Genomic DNA, 21,534 nt, shown 5'->3' on the forward strand with positions numbered 1-21,534 from the left:
AAAAAAAAACGAATGAAACTTTGCACAAAGTAGCCCCAAAGTGCATTTTTTTCATTTTCCGTTTATTTGTTATTAATTTTCAAATTTTTTTAACGCTAACATGATACAATTGTTTATTAATATATAAATAAAAAATTTTGCACTTATTACAATTGTTTTATCAACCTCTTTGCATTTCACAGCTAAAGTTTCCTCGCACACTTTTCGACATCCGACGTCCTCGGAAAGTTGTTGACATTGGAAGAACGAAACAAACTCTGAGATTGTTTTAAAATTCAAAAAAATGTTTGTAGTAATAGAAGAGACTTCTATCTTCAAATTCCACACATTTTTAACGTGAAATAAACATAATTCTGAATAGCAGCACTTGAAAAATGCCAAATTCGAATTTGCACAAAGTAGCCCCCGCTGCACAAAGTAGCCCCGAATGACGGTATTTAAATGTGAGGAATAAACTATTTTTTTGTTCGAATAGTTAACATTATAAGTTAGACATTATCACTGATGTTATTTTTTAAATATGTGAAAAACTAAATCGCTTATAGTAAAAATTAAAACAATGACTAACGCTTAACCCATCAGAAACTCCCCTTAAAAAAGTATTTTATTAGCGATTGAAAATGTGAACAAGATATAGGGAGAGTTGCGAACTAATAGTAGGAATATAAAAATAATAAGGTTTAAGAAAAATTGAATGCATTTGAAAATAGGACCTCATTTGCCAGCACTTTTATGAACCTTAAGATAAATGAAGTAGACGGTGGTGATAATAATCCAGAAAAAAAAAGCGGAAGATAAGCTGGCAATCCTTGGGTTGTCACGTGTTCTGCTACCATCCATCGAATAATAATTTTCTCGTTATTTTTGTCTTCGGGCGGCTATTTTTAATCTTGGCAAACTGCAAATAGTCAGAATGTACCTCATTACCTTGCAATTTTTTTTTATAAAACGTCTTTCTTTTTCTTGATTCTGAAGAGGGGAGGACATTTCATAACGGCGAACACATTTGTCTCCTTTGAAATTCTCGATTCAATGGAACAAATATCCAAAGCAAGTCTAAAGAACATTCAGGAAGAAGAATCCCAGCTGCACTGAAATAAATAGGATCATAAATAAATTAAGACGTAAGCATAATGTATTGATGTTTTTGATGCAAAAATATTTTTAAGGATTAAATAAACTCTATCATAATAACAGTTCGTTAACTTTCTCAGTTGCGAATGCATTCAATTGAAAAAACATTGATCTACATTTTTTTCGTTCACGAAATACCGCTGTACCTTAGACTCACTTGATATTTTTCTTGCGCACAGTATTAATTAACAAAAACTCAGAAATTTTATGGAAAATACATAATACTTTCGTTCATAAATATAAATTTTTTTAGTGTACAATGTGCCAAGAAAAAAAAACTTACCATTCTGATTAGCTTTTGGATTTTCGCGTTCTAGAACATAATCTTAACGGCTCGAGGGGTTGACCTTGAATAGGCCTTAAATAACTTAATTTGCAGACGATATTTTAAGTTGCAAAATCAGGCACAAAAACATGCCTCCTCAGAGCATCTTTTTTTTCGTCTTTTTTTATTTTTGTACCTATCTTTTTTTATAGACGGATTCGGTTTTTTGTCTCCTAAAATATCAGGGACAGACGCAGTCTAAGGAATAGGGCCCCGATAGTTCCAAAGTTTGGACCCCTTAATTTTACTTTTTACGTCTCGACATATTTCGTCTTATCTCCCGAACATTTCAAGCAAATTGAGCAATCTTTGCACACGTAACTATAAAATTCCTTTATCCAAATATATTTCCATGCAGGAAATAACTTCTAGTAAACATTTTTTATTTATTATTATTTCATTTAATAATGGTCGAAAAATGTTTGAATTGTAATCTATGCAATTTTTTGTATTATTTTAAAGAAGATAATTTTAAGAAGCAAAAAGCGGAATGTGAGTGAAATCGCCTGAATAGCTCCCGAGAAATTTATTTATTTATTACAAATGCCCAGAAGATTGGCTATGACGCCATTACTTCTCTGGTCTTCCAATATCTCTAAACAGTTCCGAGAAATTTAATTTTAAATAAATCAGATGTTTAAAATTCCATTTCTCAAAAACTGTTCGACTGATTTTGCTCATATTTTGTATTTTACCTCTCAAAATTATCTTCATGAAAATGAAGCAAAAATTGCATACCTTACAATTCAAAAATTTTTAGATCAAATAAAACAAAAATGTAATAAACATTTACAAAATAATAGATAGTTATATAAAAAGTAATAAATATTTACTAAGAATAATTTTTTGCATGGAATTATCTTCGGAAAAAATGAATTTTCTAACTCTGTGAAATTTTTTCAATTCGTTCAAAAATTTCCTAAGATATAACGAAATATTCAAAAACTAAAATTTTGGAACACTGACCAAATTATCGGGACCATATTTCCCAGAATGCGTCTAAGGATCAGAAATCCGAATGTATTGAAAAAAAGGTATGTTTATTCAGAGAAAGTACGTTTTTGTGTCTGATTTCGTCTGCACTTATTAGTTAGCATATTTGAGTTTAATCCCCGATTCAGAATCCCGATAAGATCGAGTCTTAGAAAGTGAAGATCCGATCATTAGATCAAAAGTTATTCCGGCTAGTCCTTTCTTTGCGCCCTGCGCAAATGCTGCCATGCATTTCATAGCAATTTTTTTTTAATTAAAGATATTTTTTGGATGTTATTAATTATTTCTTTTATATTTGTTTCTTGAGCCGCGATGGCTCAGGGGATAAAGTTTTCCCCTTCGAATGAGGTGAACCAGGTTCAAATCCCAGCGATGGCTGGTAGATACGAATTCCGTATCCGGATTGCATGGACCACAGTGCTGACGTGAAATATCCTCAGTGGTAGACGGATCATGGGTTAGAGTCCCCTTGCCGTGAGGCTAACCTTGGAAGATTCTCGTGGTCTTCCTCTCCATGTAACGCAAATGCGGGAAAGTTCCATCAAAAAAATTCCTCCACGAAGGCAAATTTCTCCCAATTCAGGAATTCCCTTGTCTTCTGGATTGGGTTCAAAATGACAAGGCTACGTATAGTAGCCTTGTCAACTTTAGTAGTCGTAAACAAAAAAATTGGATCAGCTGTTCAACGAGGGTTATAAAATGAAATATAAAATATATTTGTTTGTTGACTGAATTTGAATATTCAAGCCATTAAAACTTTGTATTCAATTGCAAAAATTATATCAATTGAATCTCAAACGTAATAATATTTTATTGCAATATATTTTCAGAGTAGACGGAGTATATCTTTTGACTTTATCATCTCGAAATTGTTACGGACTTTTCATTTGATTCAGTGCAAGAATGCATGGAAACCTCTCAAGTCAACAATTTAACGTGTCACAGCCACATGCAACATGTTAACAATGCAACATGTAAGTGAAAAATCATACTTTTTTATGCATAAACTATTAGATGTCTTTTTGATCTCACTACTTTATTTAATTGGAATATTACATGTGAAAATAAATGCAGACAAATACCCCAATAACTTCTAAACAAGTACTCTTTTTATTAGCATTTTGTTAGTACATCATTTAAAATATTGCAATTTTCGATGGCAAAAATTCATGGAAATTACTCGTATAGTTCGCAAGATATCAAAATTAAAAAATTCGACTTTTTTTAAAAGATTAGATTTCTTGAGAACTATTACTATATTCGGTTACTATATTTCAGGTGAGGCTCTTGAGCCACATTAAGTATTAATTATAATTAAGTATTAGTGATAATTAGTGATAAAGTATTAGTGATCATCAAATCAAAAGTTATTCAGGGTGTTTCATATTTTTTACTCACACGTTTTTTAGCAAATATCGTGTCGAGTTACAACAGTTTTAAAAGCAAATAAATAATGGAACATTTTTTTATATCGTTTGAATCATTTCAATAAATTTTATAAATGTGGCAATGAATGCATTTAAAAGCTTCTGATCTTTCAACTTTTTACTGGTGAATTCTGTTATTTCCAACTATTGTTTTCACTGCACAACGAGTGGCATACATATCAAGTAATATAATATTAAAAAAAATAGTGCGTGGAGTCTCTCCGTGCGGAGGAAGTTAAACTTCGTAACCTGCGACGTTAACTGTAGAAGAATCAGCAGTCGTAGAAGGATCACTAGTTCTATTCAACGACTCTTTTTCCTGCTCCGCTCGCTTCCGTGCTCTGTAATCACGGTAATATTGTGCATTTTTCCCTCGTGGACCTCTTGAACCAGTGGAAGTGCTTGTGGTTGCCTCATCGTCTCGCCCTGGAAAATGTATTTGTATTAATAATGTATGTGAATGCGTCATAATGTAATTTCAGAAGAGAAAACCTAACAATCAATTGATATTCACAAGAGACGTACCTTGACATAACCTTAAATCCGTCGCATTGTCCGTGGGATTGTTTTCACTCATTTTTTACAATTGTTATCCACTAAATTTGAAAATAAAAAATACTACCCTATTAAATTATATGTGTATCAAAACAAACTAAAAAAATATTTATAGAAAAACAATACTTTTATGACTTTTATTATTTTTATGCTAGTGAGAATCAGAACAATATTGAAATGAATGAGGGAAAACTGGATCCTACCACGTGATTTCCCGACCAATAAAAATGTAGCGTTAAACGTTTAACGCAACCTTGTTGGAAGTCGCATAAGAAGTATCACTTCAAAATTTTAAAGTCAATTCCTACTTAGCTCATTGAAGAAAAATTTTATTTTAGTTACTTTTCATTAAATAATTACAGTTTTTTCTCCCATATGAAACTAAAATTAATTCATTACATTTAATGAATGAATTAATGTTTGAAAAAACTGTATTAGCATCAATTGTCATCCACTACAAGTTTAAAAAAAATCATATTTGAAGTTGAGTGAATGAATAAAAAGTATTTTATGAATGATTGAAAATTTGAACAAGATATATAGGGAGAATGTGAACTCTAATAGTATGAACTGAAAATGGATCGAAACTTTTGTTTCCTTAACAACACGGATGCCAACTTTTTCATGAACTAAATTTTAACTTAAGATCACAAACTATTTCAGAGTTTTGTTTTTCTCTTAAATAGAAAAGAAAAGGTAACTAAAAAAAAAAAAATGNAAAAAAAAAAAAAAAACCTCAATCGCATAAGTTTTTCCTGCGGTCCTGCATTGTTTTACCAAATTTTGACTTCAGTCACTAAGAAACTCAACACTACTTTTTTTTTTCTTTATATAAAAAGCGGAGTTTTTTTTTTAATTCCAGCTAGTTGTTGTTTAGGTTCAATTGAATCACCAAATCGAATGTTTTCTATCCCTCCCCCCCTTCTTTTCGCAGTTGCTTCAACTACCATAGAAAAGAATCTACTCAAGTTTCAAAAAGTCATTTTAGTTGTCTTCTTGTTGGGAAATGGGAGCTGCGTAATTAGAAATAAAATAAAAATAAGGCTTATTGATTCATCTTGTGAATTTCGATTTTTAAATCTTTCTTTTTATTGCCCCCAAAAAATTTGAGTTAAAAATATATGTTTGTGATAAGATTGTGTGAAAATATGACTTACGATTAAAATGTCACACACACAATTTCTGAAGAGAATAGACGGCTTTTAAATTCACCACGCTCGGGTTCATGTGAGAATTGCTTTTGTATTAAGGAGATCGGAAAGTAATGTCGTTTCGGTGCATCTTTTATCAAGATTTTATTTTTAATAAATAATGTATTCACCCTCGTTAACTGCAACTTTTCAATGCCGGATCAAAAACTAATCGAAATGGATAAAAAAAATATTAAATGGTTTTTAAGACTAACATTTAATGCACCGAAACTATATTGCTTTCCGGTCCCACTAATATTTAATTTTCAAATATCATGTCTTAAAATTGCACGAGACTATATAAATTTAAATATACATTTTAATATATATTTAAATATATATCAGAAGGCCGCCGAGAGGTGGAAGTAAGCAGGTTTCAGACGCCTAGCAATACTTAATTATTATTTATTAAGGGATATTCATGAAGAGGGATCATCCATGTGACACATTATCGAATTGCTCCTCAATAAAAGTTAGGGAAAATCTAACAAATTAAATCTATAAAATATTTCAAATTAGGGAACAAGAGAAATATGAGTAATTACAATTACTAGGTCCATGTCCAAGAGGTCGAGCGTTCAATTCCCGCTGAACTCCCCGTGTTGTAAATGAAGACGGGTGCACGTTAAATTCGTCGAGTCACAAAGTCCTCCAAGTTCTCATAACAAATCATGCCTTTGGGTAATTAATCCAGGAGTGTCCTTGTCTTCTGGATTGGTTCCAAATTACAAGGCTACGGTGTTGAACATTAGTAGTCGTAAACCCAAAAATCTGGTCGGCTGTTCAACGACGGCTATAAAACAAAATAAAATTGGTTTATTGAATAGGTCGAGGGAAAAGAATGTTTCTCACAGTTCGCTTAAGGGAAGATAAAATATCTGATTTTATACATACTTATGATCTAAATTTAAAATAAGTAAAGACATAGTGAAGTGTGAGAAAGCGTTTAACTTTGAATATTAAATAAAGAAGATTTAGATAAGAAAATAACGTAAAAAAATTGGCTGCAGCTTCTTATGTTATTATATATTTTAAATATTTTTCTTCCAAATGTGTCGAAATAGAAAGAAATAAAATAACGAAATGAAAAACATAAAAAGAAGAATATTCAATTAATCTGTTGAAGTTGAGAAAAAGTGAGCAAGGAATATTATCATATTAGAATGAAATTAATCACATTTAACATGGTTCAACACTATATTCTCTTTCCTTTAAAATATTTTCAAAAATCAAAATTCTATTGCATTTCTGTTACCTTTAAATGGAAGGGAAATTAAGCGCTGAAATCATATTTTGCGCTCGGTTTTATGTTTTCACTTAAAAAATTCAATGTCATTAAAATATGTCCCATTTACCACTTTTCGATTTTCTACACCAGTGTTTACTTATGAATTTTTTGTCCCCTTTCTAAATTTTTCATAATGCTGTGTACCACTGATAAAAAAATGAATGTATTTTTTTTACTATAAGAAATGCACAAAAGTTAAAAATCTGAACTGGCAGTTTACACCACTAATTATTAACTGTTAACTCTGCAAAAAATAACCAATAGAAAAATACGTAATCGTAAATTTTCATGGCTAGTTTTGTTTTTATATAAAGTTTTTGAAATTTTCATATGTTGCAAGATATTTCGCATAAGAACGCGTACCCTTGCTAAACTGTTCCCGTACCCCTGGGGATGCGCGTACCACACTTTGGGAAACGCTGTTCTACACTGTTAGAATTTTCATTCTAAAATTATGGTAAAATAACTCGCAGCCGTCTATTCATCCCATTAACCGTAAAGTTTAAGGTAAGGAATATTTTTTACCTATATGGTTTTGCAACCATTTACAAATAGTATGGTTATGAAACCATGAGTACAAGACTACAAGTTTTTTTAAAACCATTTATTACTAGCATTTTTCAAAAACGCAAAATAAAATACAAATATTTAACTAGGCATAGGAGCTTGGCTTTTCGTAAGATGATGGACATTCGAGAGTGCCGGACACTGTAAATTCTTCTTGTGTTGAAGAAACGGAGAAAATAGTGTGGTATCAATACTGGGACTCAACCCCCAGTTTTGACGGTCATGAGTTTGACAGAATTACCCGCTCGGCTATGATTGTACGCCATTGCAAAGAACCAAGTAGTTTCATTAGGTGGTCCTAGTGGGTGCGATGAAATTCTGGTTGTTTAACAGTATTAAGTGAAAGTAGTTAATAAGTAGTAGTAAGTTTCATTACTATTCTATAATTATGATTATTTGACTCTTTTGATTGAATACGGTAAAATAACCATTAAATAAATTGCTATTTAACCATTTTTTTTCGAGAAATTTCTAAGAGTGTATAATCGAATTTGCCTACAAAACAAAATCCATAAGTATTAAGAGAAGAAAAAGGATCGAGCTTTTAGAATTTTTTCATTCACCATGTCAGAAGTAATTTTTTTTTCTTCCTCTCCATAACTTTTAAGAAAGAAAAAAAAAAGAGTACAATTTTAACCTGCTAGACGGTTGAGCAGATAACACCCCCAGGGAGGATTCCACGAATTACTATTATCTCTGGTCTTATGGGTGCAGCAAGAGAAGGATTTTGATAGAACCAAAATAATACTTAAAAAATAGTGGGTGTGGAAGAAAGAAAAATGAACAACAACCACAAAAATCCAGAAGTATCGGATAAAAAGTTTGCGTTTAAATAGTATCTTCATTCCATTAAGTGGTAAAGTTAAAACGGAAGAAAAAAATCCAAACTGCAAAACTAAATTTTTCTTCTTCTTTTTAACAAAAAAATAATATTGGGTTTGGAGTTTAATTTTTTTTCTCGATAATACACATTACTGTTTGACATAGTATACTTTAATCTCACCAGTTATTCGAAAACATATGATTGTTTTAAATTTTATAGGAATTCTATGAAATTTTGAACTGATAATTAACTAAGGAAATTGCATATTGCTAATTTTAATTTCTAACCATTTACATAAAGCTAATTTTTTTAATGATAATATTATTATTTAAATTACTAATCTTGAAATTTTATTGTTTTTAACTCCGAATTTAGAAGTTCAATATGGAATTTTCTTGCAGAAGATTACATAATTATTGTCAGCTTTGTCTATGTTAGGAAATTGCAAAAAATGTTTTTAGTTGCTTAATTGATCAATCAATTTGAATTGTTGCTGTTATTAAAATTTGCCAAGGCTTTTAAAATAATTGGAAACAGTCCATTTCCAAACTGTTAACATACCTAAAGGTAAAAAGAATCTATTTGATATCTTTAAACAAAAATTATTGAGATCATTAAGATAGTATTTTAGAATTTTATTAATTGATATTTTGCAATTGGGTCTAAATTTTGTGTCTTATAAATTCCTAAGCTCTAAGTTTTCTATAATATTTAAATTACCAGTAATAATATGTTTATGATGTTTGTCAACAAAATTATAATATTTCTCCTCTTCACAGTGGCGTTCATTATCGGATATTATTAATTTTTCCTAAGCTTTTGCGAATATCATTATAATTAAAAATAGTTCTACCAGGGGATTTATTGTATTTAAAGCTTTTAATAAGGTTAAATACAACGTCACTTAAATACAAACGTTTATATATCAAATTAAAGGTAATTTAATGTAAAATTTAATAACAAAAACAGAATTACAATATCTGTATTACAAAAAAAGTTATGCTCATTTTAGTAGAACAAACAAACACAAATCGTTTTGAATAAGGACGTGCTTTGTAATAAAAGCATACTAGCCAATCACAAACACTGTACTTAGGACCAACCAAATATCTGTAACTATAGTTTAGGTTATTTGGATGGTAAAAGAGTTCTTGTTGTAGAAATATTTTGCGGAATGATGCATACTAGTACAATTAAATTATAGATAGAATATTGCTGTTCTTGAATATTTAAAGTCCTTTTTTTAATTAAACTAATTTTAAAGAATGTCATCAACAGGAAGAACTAATTTGACATCTACAAAGAGAAACCGAATTGTCATATTGTGAGAAAATGGCCTCTCCTATGCTGAAATTGCAAGACAAGTTGGTGGTTCAATGACTTGTTCTGGTGTACGAAAGTTCTGTTTACGTTATGAAAAAACGAAATCAGTGGAAAATAAAGTCAGATCAGGCTGAAAAAAATGCACAAGTGCTACTGCCGATAGAAAAATTAAACGGCCAAGCCTTCAAGATAGAAAAATTTCATCAGATGCCATTAGATGTGAAATGAAATCTGCTGGTATTGCAGTAAGTTCAAGAACAACAACAAGAAGAAGGTTATCAGGATTTGAACTACAAGCTAGAATTCCAAAAATGGTCAGAAAATCGATGGAAGCAAGTAATATGGAGCGATGAGAGTAAAATATCGCTCTTTGGTAGTGATGGTGGAAAATACGTGAGACGTAGAGTAGGTGAAGCACTTCATCCTGATTGCATTGAAGCAACTTCAAAAAACCCAACAAATGTTATGATTTGGGCATGTATGTCTGCAGATGGTGTGGGCCGAATTCAAGTGATTGATGGCATCCTGAATGCCAAAAAATACATCGAAACTGTCCTGAAACCAGAATTGATACCTTCCATCAGGGATCTCTTCCCCAACAACGCACCATTTATTTTTCAGCAGGATTCAGCTCCATGCCACACAACAAAAGTATGCAAAGCATGGTTTCAAAATAAAGCATAGATATATTACCATGGCCAGGAAACAGCCCTGATCTCAAACCAATTAAAAATTTGTGGCGGCGTTTGAAAATTCTTGTACGAAAAAAACATCCATCCAATAAAAGAACTTATTGAAGCTATAATTGATTCTTGGCACCATGTGATTACGAAAGATGAACTCCAAACACTCGTTCACTCGATGAAAAGACGCTGTGAAGATGTCTTAAAAAATAAGGGTCATCCTACTAAGTATTGATTGTGTAAGTATCACTTTAGAAAAAAATGCAAATCTATGATAGATCTTACTATTGGTTGCATGACTTTTTTTGTAATACAGATATTGTAATACTGTATTTATTATTAAATTCTACATTAAATTTCCTTCAATTTTTGTCTCAAACCTCTTTTTTCTTTTCGTCCCTTTTGGATCTATTTATTCTGCTACATAAATAATAAAATTAAATTATAATTTGTATAAATTGTTGTCTCAAACTCAACAAAACTTTTTTTAATAGTTTTTTAAAATTTTATTATTATAATTATTTTTTTACTACATCTTAAAAATATTAAGAAATATTGCTTTTTTCTTTGCCCCCTTTTCATGACATCCCTTTACTATTGGTTTTTCTATCGCTATTCTAAATTTAAAAAATCACGATGATAAAAAAAAAAAGAATTTCAAGTGTAACTAACAAAAGAATAAAACTGCGTTTGTTTTTCATTGTTCGACTGGCACATGAGCTATTTACTTTCCTTCTCGTCTTTTCATTATTTTTTTTTTCATTTGTTTGTTTATCCTGAAGTGTTAGTGTTTAACGAGCTGATGATGAATGCCTGAAATTAAGATCCCGTCTACCTTACTTGCTTCACCACTTCTTCTCCTCCTCCCTTGTCATCTCTTTGCTCGTGTTGTCATCCTTCATGTAACATCAATTCAAAGATCAATTCTCGTTAACAAAAATGAAAGTGAGTAGCACTTTTAAAGTTAAAAGGCACACTTCTATAACTATTGTCACCCTGCAATAAAAATTAGTTTTATTAATTTTATCATATTACGATACCCATGATCAAATTTTTTCTTGCCTTAAACGTGTTTGAACATGCCTTTAAGGGTGAAAAATCTGGTTAACAGCCATTTTTTTCCGGACTATCAAGACTGTACATGAGATTTATATGACTAACAACGATGCAATCATTTTTTTGCCCACTGCAATGGCTCCCACTACAATGGTGAACAGGTCGTTAAGACACGGTTCCCAGTGGAGCAACGAAATCGAACATCACTTGTCGCGGTCAGTAAGCGGGATGGTGACCACTTCGATCACCCTTCGTAGGGACCGAGGGTGCACGGTATCAGTCCTCGTTATACTGTTCTACCGTAAAGTGCTCGACTTCGTGCTCAGGTCGTCGGGCTACCAAAGCAGAGGAGCCATCCCCTGTGCAGAGGATCAAAATTGTGATATCAAGTCTTCGGATCATCCTCAGGGATGCTTCCCAGAACGTCGATAAATAGCCCATTGTGCAGCTCTATAGTGACGTAAATGAAGTTACCTACCTAACACTGCAATAGCACGAACATTTCCACTCGCCGATTGATATATACATATATAACATTTCATGTAGTCAAACGTCCCAAAAAATGTTTACTATATATTTTTAGAATATTTTAGACATTTCACTTGTAGAAAGCATTTTTAAAATTCTTCTCAGGTCTGCTATTTATATTCAAAAAACATTGAGCAAATTTTGGACTTAAAAATAATAGATACGAAATATTGACTTTGAATAAAAACTTTCTTAAACAATAGGAATTTTTTTTTTAATGTTCCCAAATATTTCTGATTTTAAAAGCGAATTCATTAAACATCCTGAAAATATAAATAAATTTAACAAATTCAAAAGAATTTACAGAAATGGAAACACTACCAGCTCATATGAAAACGAAAACTTAGAAAATAAAAAAAAATTTTAGTGAAAAAAGTCAAAATTTACCATGAAGATAAATTCAAGATGCAAAAGACAGAGTAATCGTATTAAGTTTCAGAATTTTGTAGGGTTTCAAACAAAATGTTGAAAATTGCAGAGTAAATGTTTCTTTTCAGAATTTCTCAGAAAGAACAAAGTAATACTTCAAAAAACTTTTCTTTTAAAATTGCTGTCTGAATCGTACTTTAATTACTAATTCTGATGAATTTGTATTGAAATAGAGTAAAAAGAACAAAAATTGGAGATCGGTCGATGAATATTTTAGCAGAGCCGATGGTCATTATGGTGAAGAGGATTGTATGTGACGTCAGCCGTAATAGCTTCAAATCAAAGTCGTTATGACATTTTCCATTAGAACAAAAACGTGGTCTCTTCAGTGTAACTGCAGTTTTTGTTGCGATGCGGTCATTGTTTTCTGAAAAACGTGCTCTTCGAGTGCCTCAAACGATATGAATTGTATTCCTTCAACGATATTTTATCTTTAAAAATATATATGTTTAAAAATTGAATCATAAAATGTCCAACCTTTATGGGTAGTCATTGAAGACAGCAACCATTTCGAGTTTGAAACCAATATCGGATATATATATTTATGGGATTTCTAGGACTAACACCGNAAGCACATTTTCATTTTTGAAACATTTATTTATCAGTTTCTGAAAAACTCTAGAAGTATACATTCAAAAACTGTTTAAAGATTTATGAGAAAAAAAGCAAAATGGTATCAAAATTAAAACTATGACTAAAACAAAGACAAAGTTAAAACTATTTCATTTTGAAACTTATCAATATTAGCGATATTTGTAAGAGCTTCATGAAACATGAGTTTCAAGATTCCCTAACTATTAAAATCCATTACTTAATATACTTGTCATATATATATATATATATATATATATATATCAAATAGCAATTAGAGCAATTAAAATAGTTCTTTTCTACTGCGCATGCGCGGAAACATTGAAAAAAAATTCTTAATTTCTTAGCGAATCGTATTACAAACTAATAAAAAAAATCCGATTTGAATATCTTAAAAACTTAAAAAGTTTCAAGTAAATTTCTAAGTAGTTTGCGTACTCTCTAAAAAAAAGCTCAAAATTATAAGGGGCTTTCCACAAATATCCTTTTTGATCTAATGATGATCCGGACTACAAAGTGTGATGGTATTAGGAAATAAAACATGTGAAAGAAAAGATCTTTTTATGGGGGATGCTCCCCAACAATGTTAGTGTCATTTTTAATAAAACTTGTTGTGGTACAAAATGATTTTTGTAGAAAACGTCTTATCATCTCTGCTTTCTTCTGAAAATTTAAAAAAAAAAAAAACAAATCTGAATATTACTTGAAACTTTGTAAGTTTTTAAAATATACAAATCAGACTTTATTTAATAGCTGCCAAATACAATTCACAATAAAATTCGCTTTCTTTAAAAAAAAAATTTTTTTCCGTGCATGCGCTGTATAAAAGAACTAATTTTAAATGCGTAGTTTTTTTCAAATTTTAAAGCTAATGATAATAATTGTAAAGCTTTTTAATAATTTGGTTACCAATTTTTAATTAATCCAAAAGTTTTAATGTTTTATTGGATATTTACAAACTTAATATCTCCATAATATTTCCATATCTCCATAAATATTTAATCTAACTTTACGAAATTTTGTGCAAATATGCTAATTAATTAGTGCAGATGATATTTTGAGTTAAAAAATAATTCCATCTAAAATCAAATTCTAGTAAATATGCATCGTTTTTCTTATTTTACTCAAAAATAGTTGAATAAAATTTTGAATTGTAAGGTATAAGAGATTTACATAATTTTAAAGTATCTAATTTTGCGCAACAAAATTCACAATTTGAGCAAGATCGGTTGGATAGTTTTTGAGAAATCGAGTTTTAAAAGACGCGACTTTTTTGATCCAACTTCTAGGAAAGGAGGAGCATTACATAAGGACCCAAAAAGGTTCTTCCTCTATTATGAATACTGGGTCTTTGAACAGGTACTTTTATTTATCTCAATTTTCTAATAATTATTGTTGAAACTGGCATTCAAATTGGTTCTTTTGATTCGGTGAGCTTATCGAATTAGTCACCAAATCTCAAAATTAGTAATAAAAATCTAACACTGAACCGATTTAAATGTCGGCAATAATTATTGAAAAGCACAACATTAAATTATGCATTGAGCAAGGATGATCAGAAAGGCGAATAAAAGTGTTCGAATTAATTAATTTTAATTCATCTAATCTATTTAATTATTCAATCGTAACCACCACTGCAACATATATTGCAAATAATATATATTTTAAATTAAAATGTTTCTGCATTCACTTTTGGCAATTAACTGGAAGAAATATGCTAGAAAATATTATTAATTTTTATGTCTACAGAAAGTATAAAACATTTATACTTTCTGTCAGTCACCACTTTTTATAGCTTTAAGCGGCAAGAAAAAGCGTTTTTTTTTTTTTAAATTGTAACATTATGAAATTTATAGTTTTATTCAAAGTTTTTAATGCTAAAATGAACGTACGAAGTGTTTACAGTGAGAATAGCAGGATTGACCTGCGGAGGTTTCATTTCGACGACTAACTCGTTTCTACTTAATCTCTATTTTAACTCTTGACCCTAAAAATAGAGCCACCCTCTAGAAAATAGATGGGAATAATGAAGACATTTCATTTCTTTCGTGATGGTCTTCTGCTTATGCTTTTTTGAATCGTCTACATGCGGTGACTTCACTATAAATGGTTATTTAAGAAAGCTACTTTAAAATTTTAAAATCGTGTAACAACAATTAAGTTTATGAAATGTTCTTTTATATAGAACACTTTTAAAATTTTATATTTTCAATTTTTATTTTTATATTTTTAGCTCATCTGATTATTTCAGTTTTCATATCTACAAGCATTTAAAAGTTCAAACGTAGAAGCACTTACCACACATTTTTTTTAGAAACAAGTAATATTTTTTTAAGCTTAGATACTCAGCTTGCGCTTCAACCACACATTCTGCGTAAATTAACAAACATAGAATTTAATAGACACAAAAGGTTCTTTTTCTTCTAAGCATTTTCTTTTTTAAATATACTCTTTCAACTAATCAACAACAAAAAATTTCCCTTTCTCAATTAAAGGGAAGACTTAGTTTTTTTCTTACTAAGTGATTATTTCCCTTTCACGTTTTTTAAAAAAAATGTAAAAAATAACTGTATTACGTTTAGTTTATGTATTACCTTATTTAATCTTCAGGAACCTAAAAGAACAATTTCGCATTTTATAAAAACACTTGAAAAAAATTACGAAAAATTATTCTAAAAAATAGATTTTTTTTTTCAAAATTACTAATAGCATATGTTGCTAATAACAAATATTAAGATTATAAGTTATACCAAGAAATAAAACCATAAACTTTCAGTAAATTTATGTTTTTTTTTTAAACTACTTTTCATTTTCAGGGATCATTTTTGATATGCATACAAAATGATTTATTTTTTTCATTGATATTGATTTATAATGATTTATTTCTGATAACTCAAAACATTAAAAAGTTTGGTTATTTTAAAAATGTTTTCTAAACATGAATGGCGTCTTGATTTTTCCATTTAATAGCTTAAAAGAGTTTAAAAACGAAATGTTGTAGGAAATTCTTTCAAAGTTCTTGACAAAAGGAACTGATTGTCTGTCAACTGGAAAAGCAGGCGAGCTGTCAATCATGTGTGATGCAACACTTCTCTGTGTGTGTGTGTGTTATTTTTAGGGATCTTATCCACCCACGCCTCTTAGGCAGGCATCCTAATTATTTTCCCTCACTTCACAGAAACTTTAGAAGAGAGTTTTCTCGTTAAATTGTTTAGAAAAGCTTTCACACCTCCCAAATCTCCCCCCCCCATTGTTTGTTTGTTTGTTTGCTCGCTTTATTGTTTTTTCTGTTCTTTCAGAATCTTTAGGCAATTACGAAAAGTCGCACACCGAATCTTGACTTCGTAACGCTTTTGTAAATATTTTACAAATGAGTTTTTTTAAACTTTCTTTCTTATTAACTGTGGAAAGCACAAGCAGGGTCACTTTGTTAACAATACTTATTAGATGAATTGGATAAAATGAAAAAACTCTCTAAGATCATTAAATATTAATTAAAAATTAATCTGCGAGTAATTATAATTAACTATTTATTATCACACTTTAAATAACTCTTTAAATCTGTTTCAACCCTTTCCTTGTCACTTACTTAGGAGATTTTTTTTTATCGCTGATTCTTTTTCATTAAAAATATTTTAATTTTCATATAAAAAGAAAATCTTTATGTTGATTATTTTATTTTATAACCGTCGATGAACAGCCGACACAATTTTATGGATTTCCGACTACTAATGGTCAACTCCGTAGCCTTAACCCAATCCAGAAGACAAGAGAACTCATGGATCATGTATTGGGAAACATTTGCCTTCGCGGAGGACATTTTGATGGAGCTAACCCATATTTGCGTTACATGGAGACGAAGACCGCGAGAACCTCCCACGGTAAGGCTGACGACAAGGGGACTCTAACCAACACCTCCTAGAAGAAGGAAGGCCTTAGCACGGATCAATTTAGTAGTCCGATGTGACGAAGTTAACTGCGCAGTTGATGAAAAATAAGAAAGATGTCATTACGTTCGGAGTACTAAGCTGCGCAGTGATTGAAAATACGAAATATATCATTACGTTTGGACTACTAAAGGATATTTATGGTAACCCGTGCAGAGGCCTACTCTATTCTAGGAGGTGTTGCTCTAACCCGTGATCCGTCTACCACTGAGGATATTTCACGTCAGTGCTGTGGTCGGTGCAAGTCGGATGCGGAATTCGTATCGACTGGGATTCGAACCCAGTTTGCCTCATTGGAAGGCGAACGCTCTATCCCCTGAGCCATCGTGGCTCTTATAATTACCAGCATATCTCTGGGGTTACTGATCCAGGAGTTCCCTTGTCTTCTGGATTGGTTCAAAATGACGAGGCTTAGGAGTTGAACATAAGTAGTCGTAAACCCAATATAGGGTCGGCTGTTCAACGACGGTAATAAAATAAAAATATAATAAAAGACCAGCATGTACTTAAAGTCAAATGCAATTGTGTGAAGCAGATAAAGAAGTTTTCATATCAATCGCTACAAGATTAGGATCTTTTAAAGATCGAAAAATATTTCGCTAACGGCGTTCGTATAGTTTATGCATATTAGTTTTACTTCATTGAAGTATAACGCGTATCTTAGAAACATTTTAGTTTATATCCACCACAAAAATAGCGGTAAATACTTTACACCAAAGTAAAAGCTAACCCTTGGCTGTGGTGTATTTCATTAAGTGAAGTTCCCAGTGTAGTGAAACACAAAGAATGTTTTTTATTATTATTTTACTTAATGTTAAGTAGCATCCGCCGTTTTTTTAATTCAGTAACACTGAGATTCATAACTACAGTATGATATAAAATAAGGGTCAGTATATTTATTTTTAGAATAAAATACACTATAAAAAATTTTCGTGTATCTGAGCACTAAAAACGGTGGCAGCAACTTTACACTAAGGTGGTGTTCAACTAAATTAAAACCCAAGGATAATTTCTGATGTTATGCAAAAACCTAGAAAGTTCTGATGTTACACTACTCGGTGTACGCTGCCAACCACCATTTTTGTTATTTATTAATATTAAAATTTATAACTACAGTAAGTCAATCATAATCATATCATAACATATCAGAGTCCAATCATAACATAGCATCAATCATAAAATATGTAGAGTACATTCAGAAAAGTTATTTTTGAGAACCAATATAAAGTAAGAATCAGTAGTTGCATACCTGCACTCATTCTTAAAATAAAGCGATTCTGTAAATCATACATACTAGTAGCAGAGAGAATATTAAGACGAATTCGAACTATACTTAACAGAGTAAGAGCGGTTAAAGAAATATTTACCACATTTTACAGAGACCTGAAAATTAAAATATAATTATCCTTATTACACAACTAAAAACATACATATATTTTGAAATATATATATTTTATTTTCTGCAGATGTTTAGCAGCTTGGAAGAAGACAATCACCACAATTTTAACCGTAAACAGTATACAGCCGATACCCAAAGTATGTCAAAATGGGTGTTTTCGGAAGCAAAAATAATTCACAAATGGCGGCTTCAATGCGGGGACCAGTACTTTATAACCGTGGTTGAATAGCCAACCCAATTTTTGGGTTAAGGACTACTAATGTTCAACCCCGTAGCCTTGTCATTGGGAACCTAATCCAGAGGACAAGGAGCTCGTGGATCAAGTATTGGGAGAACTTTGCCTTCGCGAAGGACTTTTTTATGTAACTAGCACGCATCTGCGTTACATATAGAAGAAAACCTCCCACGGTTAGTCTGACGGCAAGGGGACTCTAACCCATGATCCGTCTACCACAGAGGATATTTCGCGTCAGCACTGTAATCAGTGCAAGCCGAATGCGGAATTTGTATCGACCAGCCATTGCTGGGATTCGAACCCGCTCACCTCATTGGAAGGTGAACGGTCTTGATGTTACTCTCTCTTTTAAAGTGGGTTTAACTTGAAATAAAGTGATAATGCTGTGGAGTTGATGGAGTGATATAGCTACACCAGAGTTGTTATTAAAGTTCCGCTGAATTAAATCGCTCATTTTAAAGCAATTAAAAACGCCGACAGTTATTTCAAATGATAACTAGAACTGCAACATTTGTGGATGAATAGTTAGTATATAAAATATGTATCTCAGTATATAAAATACAAATCATTTCGTCATTCTTAAGCATATCAGCGGAAAGGATATGGAAACTTGCTATGCAAACAATTATTTTTGCATCTATAGTACCTCAATATAATAATATTTTGCTATTATTTCAGACTAAAATGAATTGAATAAAAATAAATAAAAATTTTGTTTTAACAAAATAACAAGAAATTCTGCAACTAAACTCTTGTTAATCCTTATTATAGTATATCTGGGAAACTTGTGACCCTCTGGCTCTGAAGGCTGAATTTTAAAGAATAGAAAAAAAAAGGAATAATTTAATTATGCTTGCACGGGTTCACCGAATATATANTTATGTGGATGATTCTCACGAAATATGACAATTTACAGCCTCTTGCTTCAAGATCTAATACTATACTAATAACATTGATAAATAACATTGCTGTTAGTATTTTAAAATGACCTTGTACTAGCATTGGCTGTTTTGTATATATTTAAAAAATTTAATTGAATTTCAAAATGTCATTTTCCTGGTATGTAACAGGCGATATTTCCAATAATAACTAGCCTCAAAACATCCAACATCTAATTTGCAATACATCCAATTTCAAACATCCAACATCAAACATTCAATATCTAATTTTTTTTAGTCTCAATCGTTGTAAGCATTTCTAGAATATACGCAGAGGGTTTTATTTACAAAAACTTTGTTGAAAATAATTTTTTCTGTCAGTAATTTGTTTGTCACAAGAAGATATGTCATTTTCCTGGCGTCTTTTATTTAGTAATTTATAATCAAAATAGATAGCGCCAGCAATCAATAACTTTTGTTAATAGATTGATTAGAATACCATCCTATCTGAACATGTATTATTGCATGAATAAAGCACCAACTTTCTGGTTCAAAACCTATTTCAAAAAAAATTTTCAAGGTGAGTAGGTTTTTATATTGTTAATTTCCTGTCTTCTTGAAATCATTAATAATATAAACTACATAGATTTACCAGAGTTATTTCAGGAAATCCTGTTGTTTTCTGCGGAATGTAAACATTTTAGGCCGAAATGTTAAATTAAAGTTAAATGCTATATAATGGCAAATTGTCATTATCCTGGCTGTCATTTCCCTGGCTTATGAATGCCAGGACATTAAAACAGTTACCAGAAAATTTTTTAAGCAATTGAATGCAAAGAGAGAAAGCAAATATTAACATAATACCAAGTTTATGTAAGATTGTAAGATGCTTGAATGTAATCAAAGTTATTTTTTTTTATTTAATGATTGATTATTATGCACAATTTAATTCTGTACATATCAGCAACAAAAACATTTTCGATTCCCTCTACAGTGGATAAAAGAATTAATTTAAGCAATTCATGGTCCATCTAACGCGAAGACTTAAGTTGAGTAACTTACTATTAGCTTAAAATGACTGTTCTTTTAACTTCTGAGCTAATATGTCATTTTCCTGGCATTCAAAACTTGGTGAATTTCTATTTTATTTTTTTTTCCTGAGCGAATGTCAATAAACAGTACTGCTGTCTATAATATATTAATAAATATAGCTAAATAAATTTAGATTATTTTAAAGACTTTGAATTTTAAGAAATTTTTTGTTCCGTTCAAAGAATCACCCATATGTTCATTCACATTGACATTTGAATATATTTGAGATATATAAATATTTATTTCTAACGACGTTTACAATTTACATTAAATTTGAACAAAGACAGTAATTACATTTTGACATTTTTAATAAATTTATTTTGCAAATTACATAATTTGTTATTAATCCATCTGAAGACCAAAGCATATAAATTTTATAAAATATATTATTATTTAATTTGAAATATGCTTGCATTGCATTCATTTAAGGCACAAAAGAATTTCATGTCTGAAAAATTATATTTTATTTAAGAAATAAAATGCTGCATGTAGGCACCATTCACTAAATCAATGAACAAATCATTTAGTTGAACGCTTGCTTTTTTGTGAAATTATTTTTTATTTACTGACTTGCAACATTAGTATGTCATAAAAGCATATGATAAATCTCAAAAGGAATAATTATACATTTTTAAAAAATTTCATTTGTCAAAAACTGTTTTAAGTTAATAAGCTAGAGTAGTTTAAAAATTTCTCTACAGAAAGTATTTACTCTAACTGAATTACTAATTTTTTACACAGTCTCTGACAGAGCCGGATTATACCTTTCGTGGGCCCTAGGCATAGCCGTTTTTGGACCCTCCCCTCCTTCCCTCACTCCTCCCCTCTTTCCAAAATATAGGCTAAAATTTTCTTGCATATTTTTTTTAACATTTTTATTAATATGGATTTTAATTTACAAATTTGTTTATCGAACTTTATCTGCAATACCGACATACTACCGATATTGCAGTTGATATCGATAATACCATTATGATTAGTTCGATCGATAACAATGTTAAAGATAAACTTGTGAATACTTTTCCTAACGTTCACATTGCATTAAGAATATATTTGTCGATTCTTGGATCA

General features: G+C 30.7%; 1 protein-coding gene across 4 annotated transcripts in view; it reads left to right on the forward strand.

The window, feature by feature from the left end:
* Positions 1-21,534, forward strand: part of LOC107445073 (RNA-binding protein Musashi homolog 2) — a 168,580-nt gene that overhangs the window by 8,117 nt on the left and 138,929 nt on the right. For 3 of the 4 annotated variants that reach the window (XM_071185994.1, XM_071185996.1, XM_071185995.1), the window contains exon 2: positions 3,283-3,426. The exons of the other annotated variant lie outside the window; for it this stretch is intronic. In XM_071185994.1, coding sequence (XP_071042095.1) covers positions 3,425-3,426 — 2 coding nt within the window. In that variant the 5' untranslated portion in view covers positions 3,283-3,424. The remainder of the gene's footprint in view (positions 1-3,282; positions 3,427-21,534) is intronic. 4 annotated transcript variants of the gene reach the window in all.

The sequence above is a fragment of the Parasteatoda tepidariorum genome, chromosome 9 (assembly GCF_043381705.1).
Source record: "Parasteatoda tepidariorum isolate YZ-2023 chromosome 9, CAS_Ptep_4.0, whole genome shotgun sequence".
Lineage (NCBI taxonomy): Eukaryota > Metazoa > Arthropoda > Arachnida > Araneae > Theridiidae > Parasteatoda > Parasteatoda tepidariorum.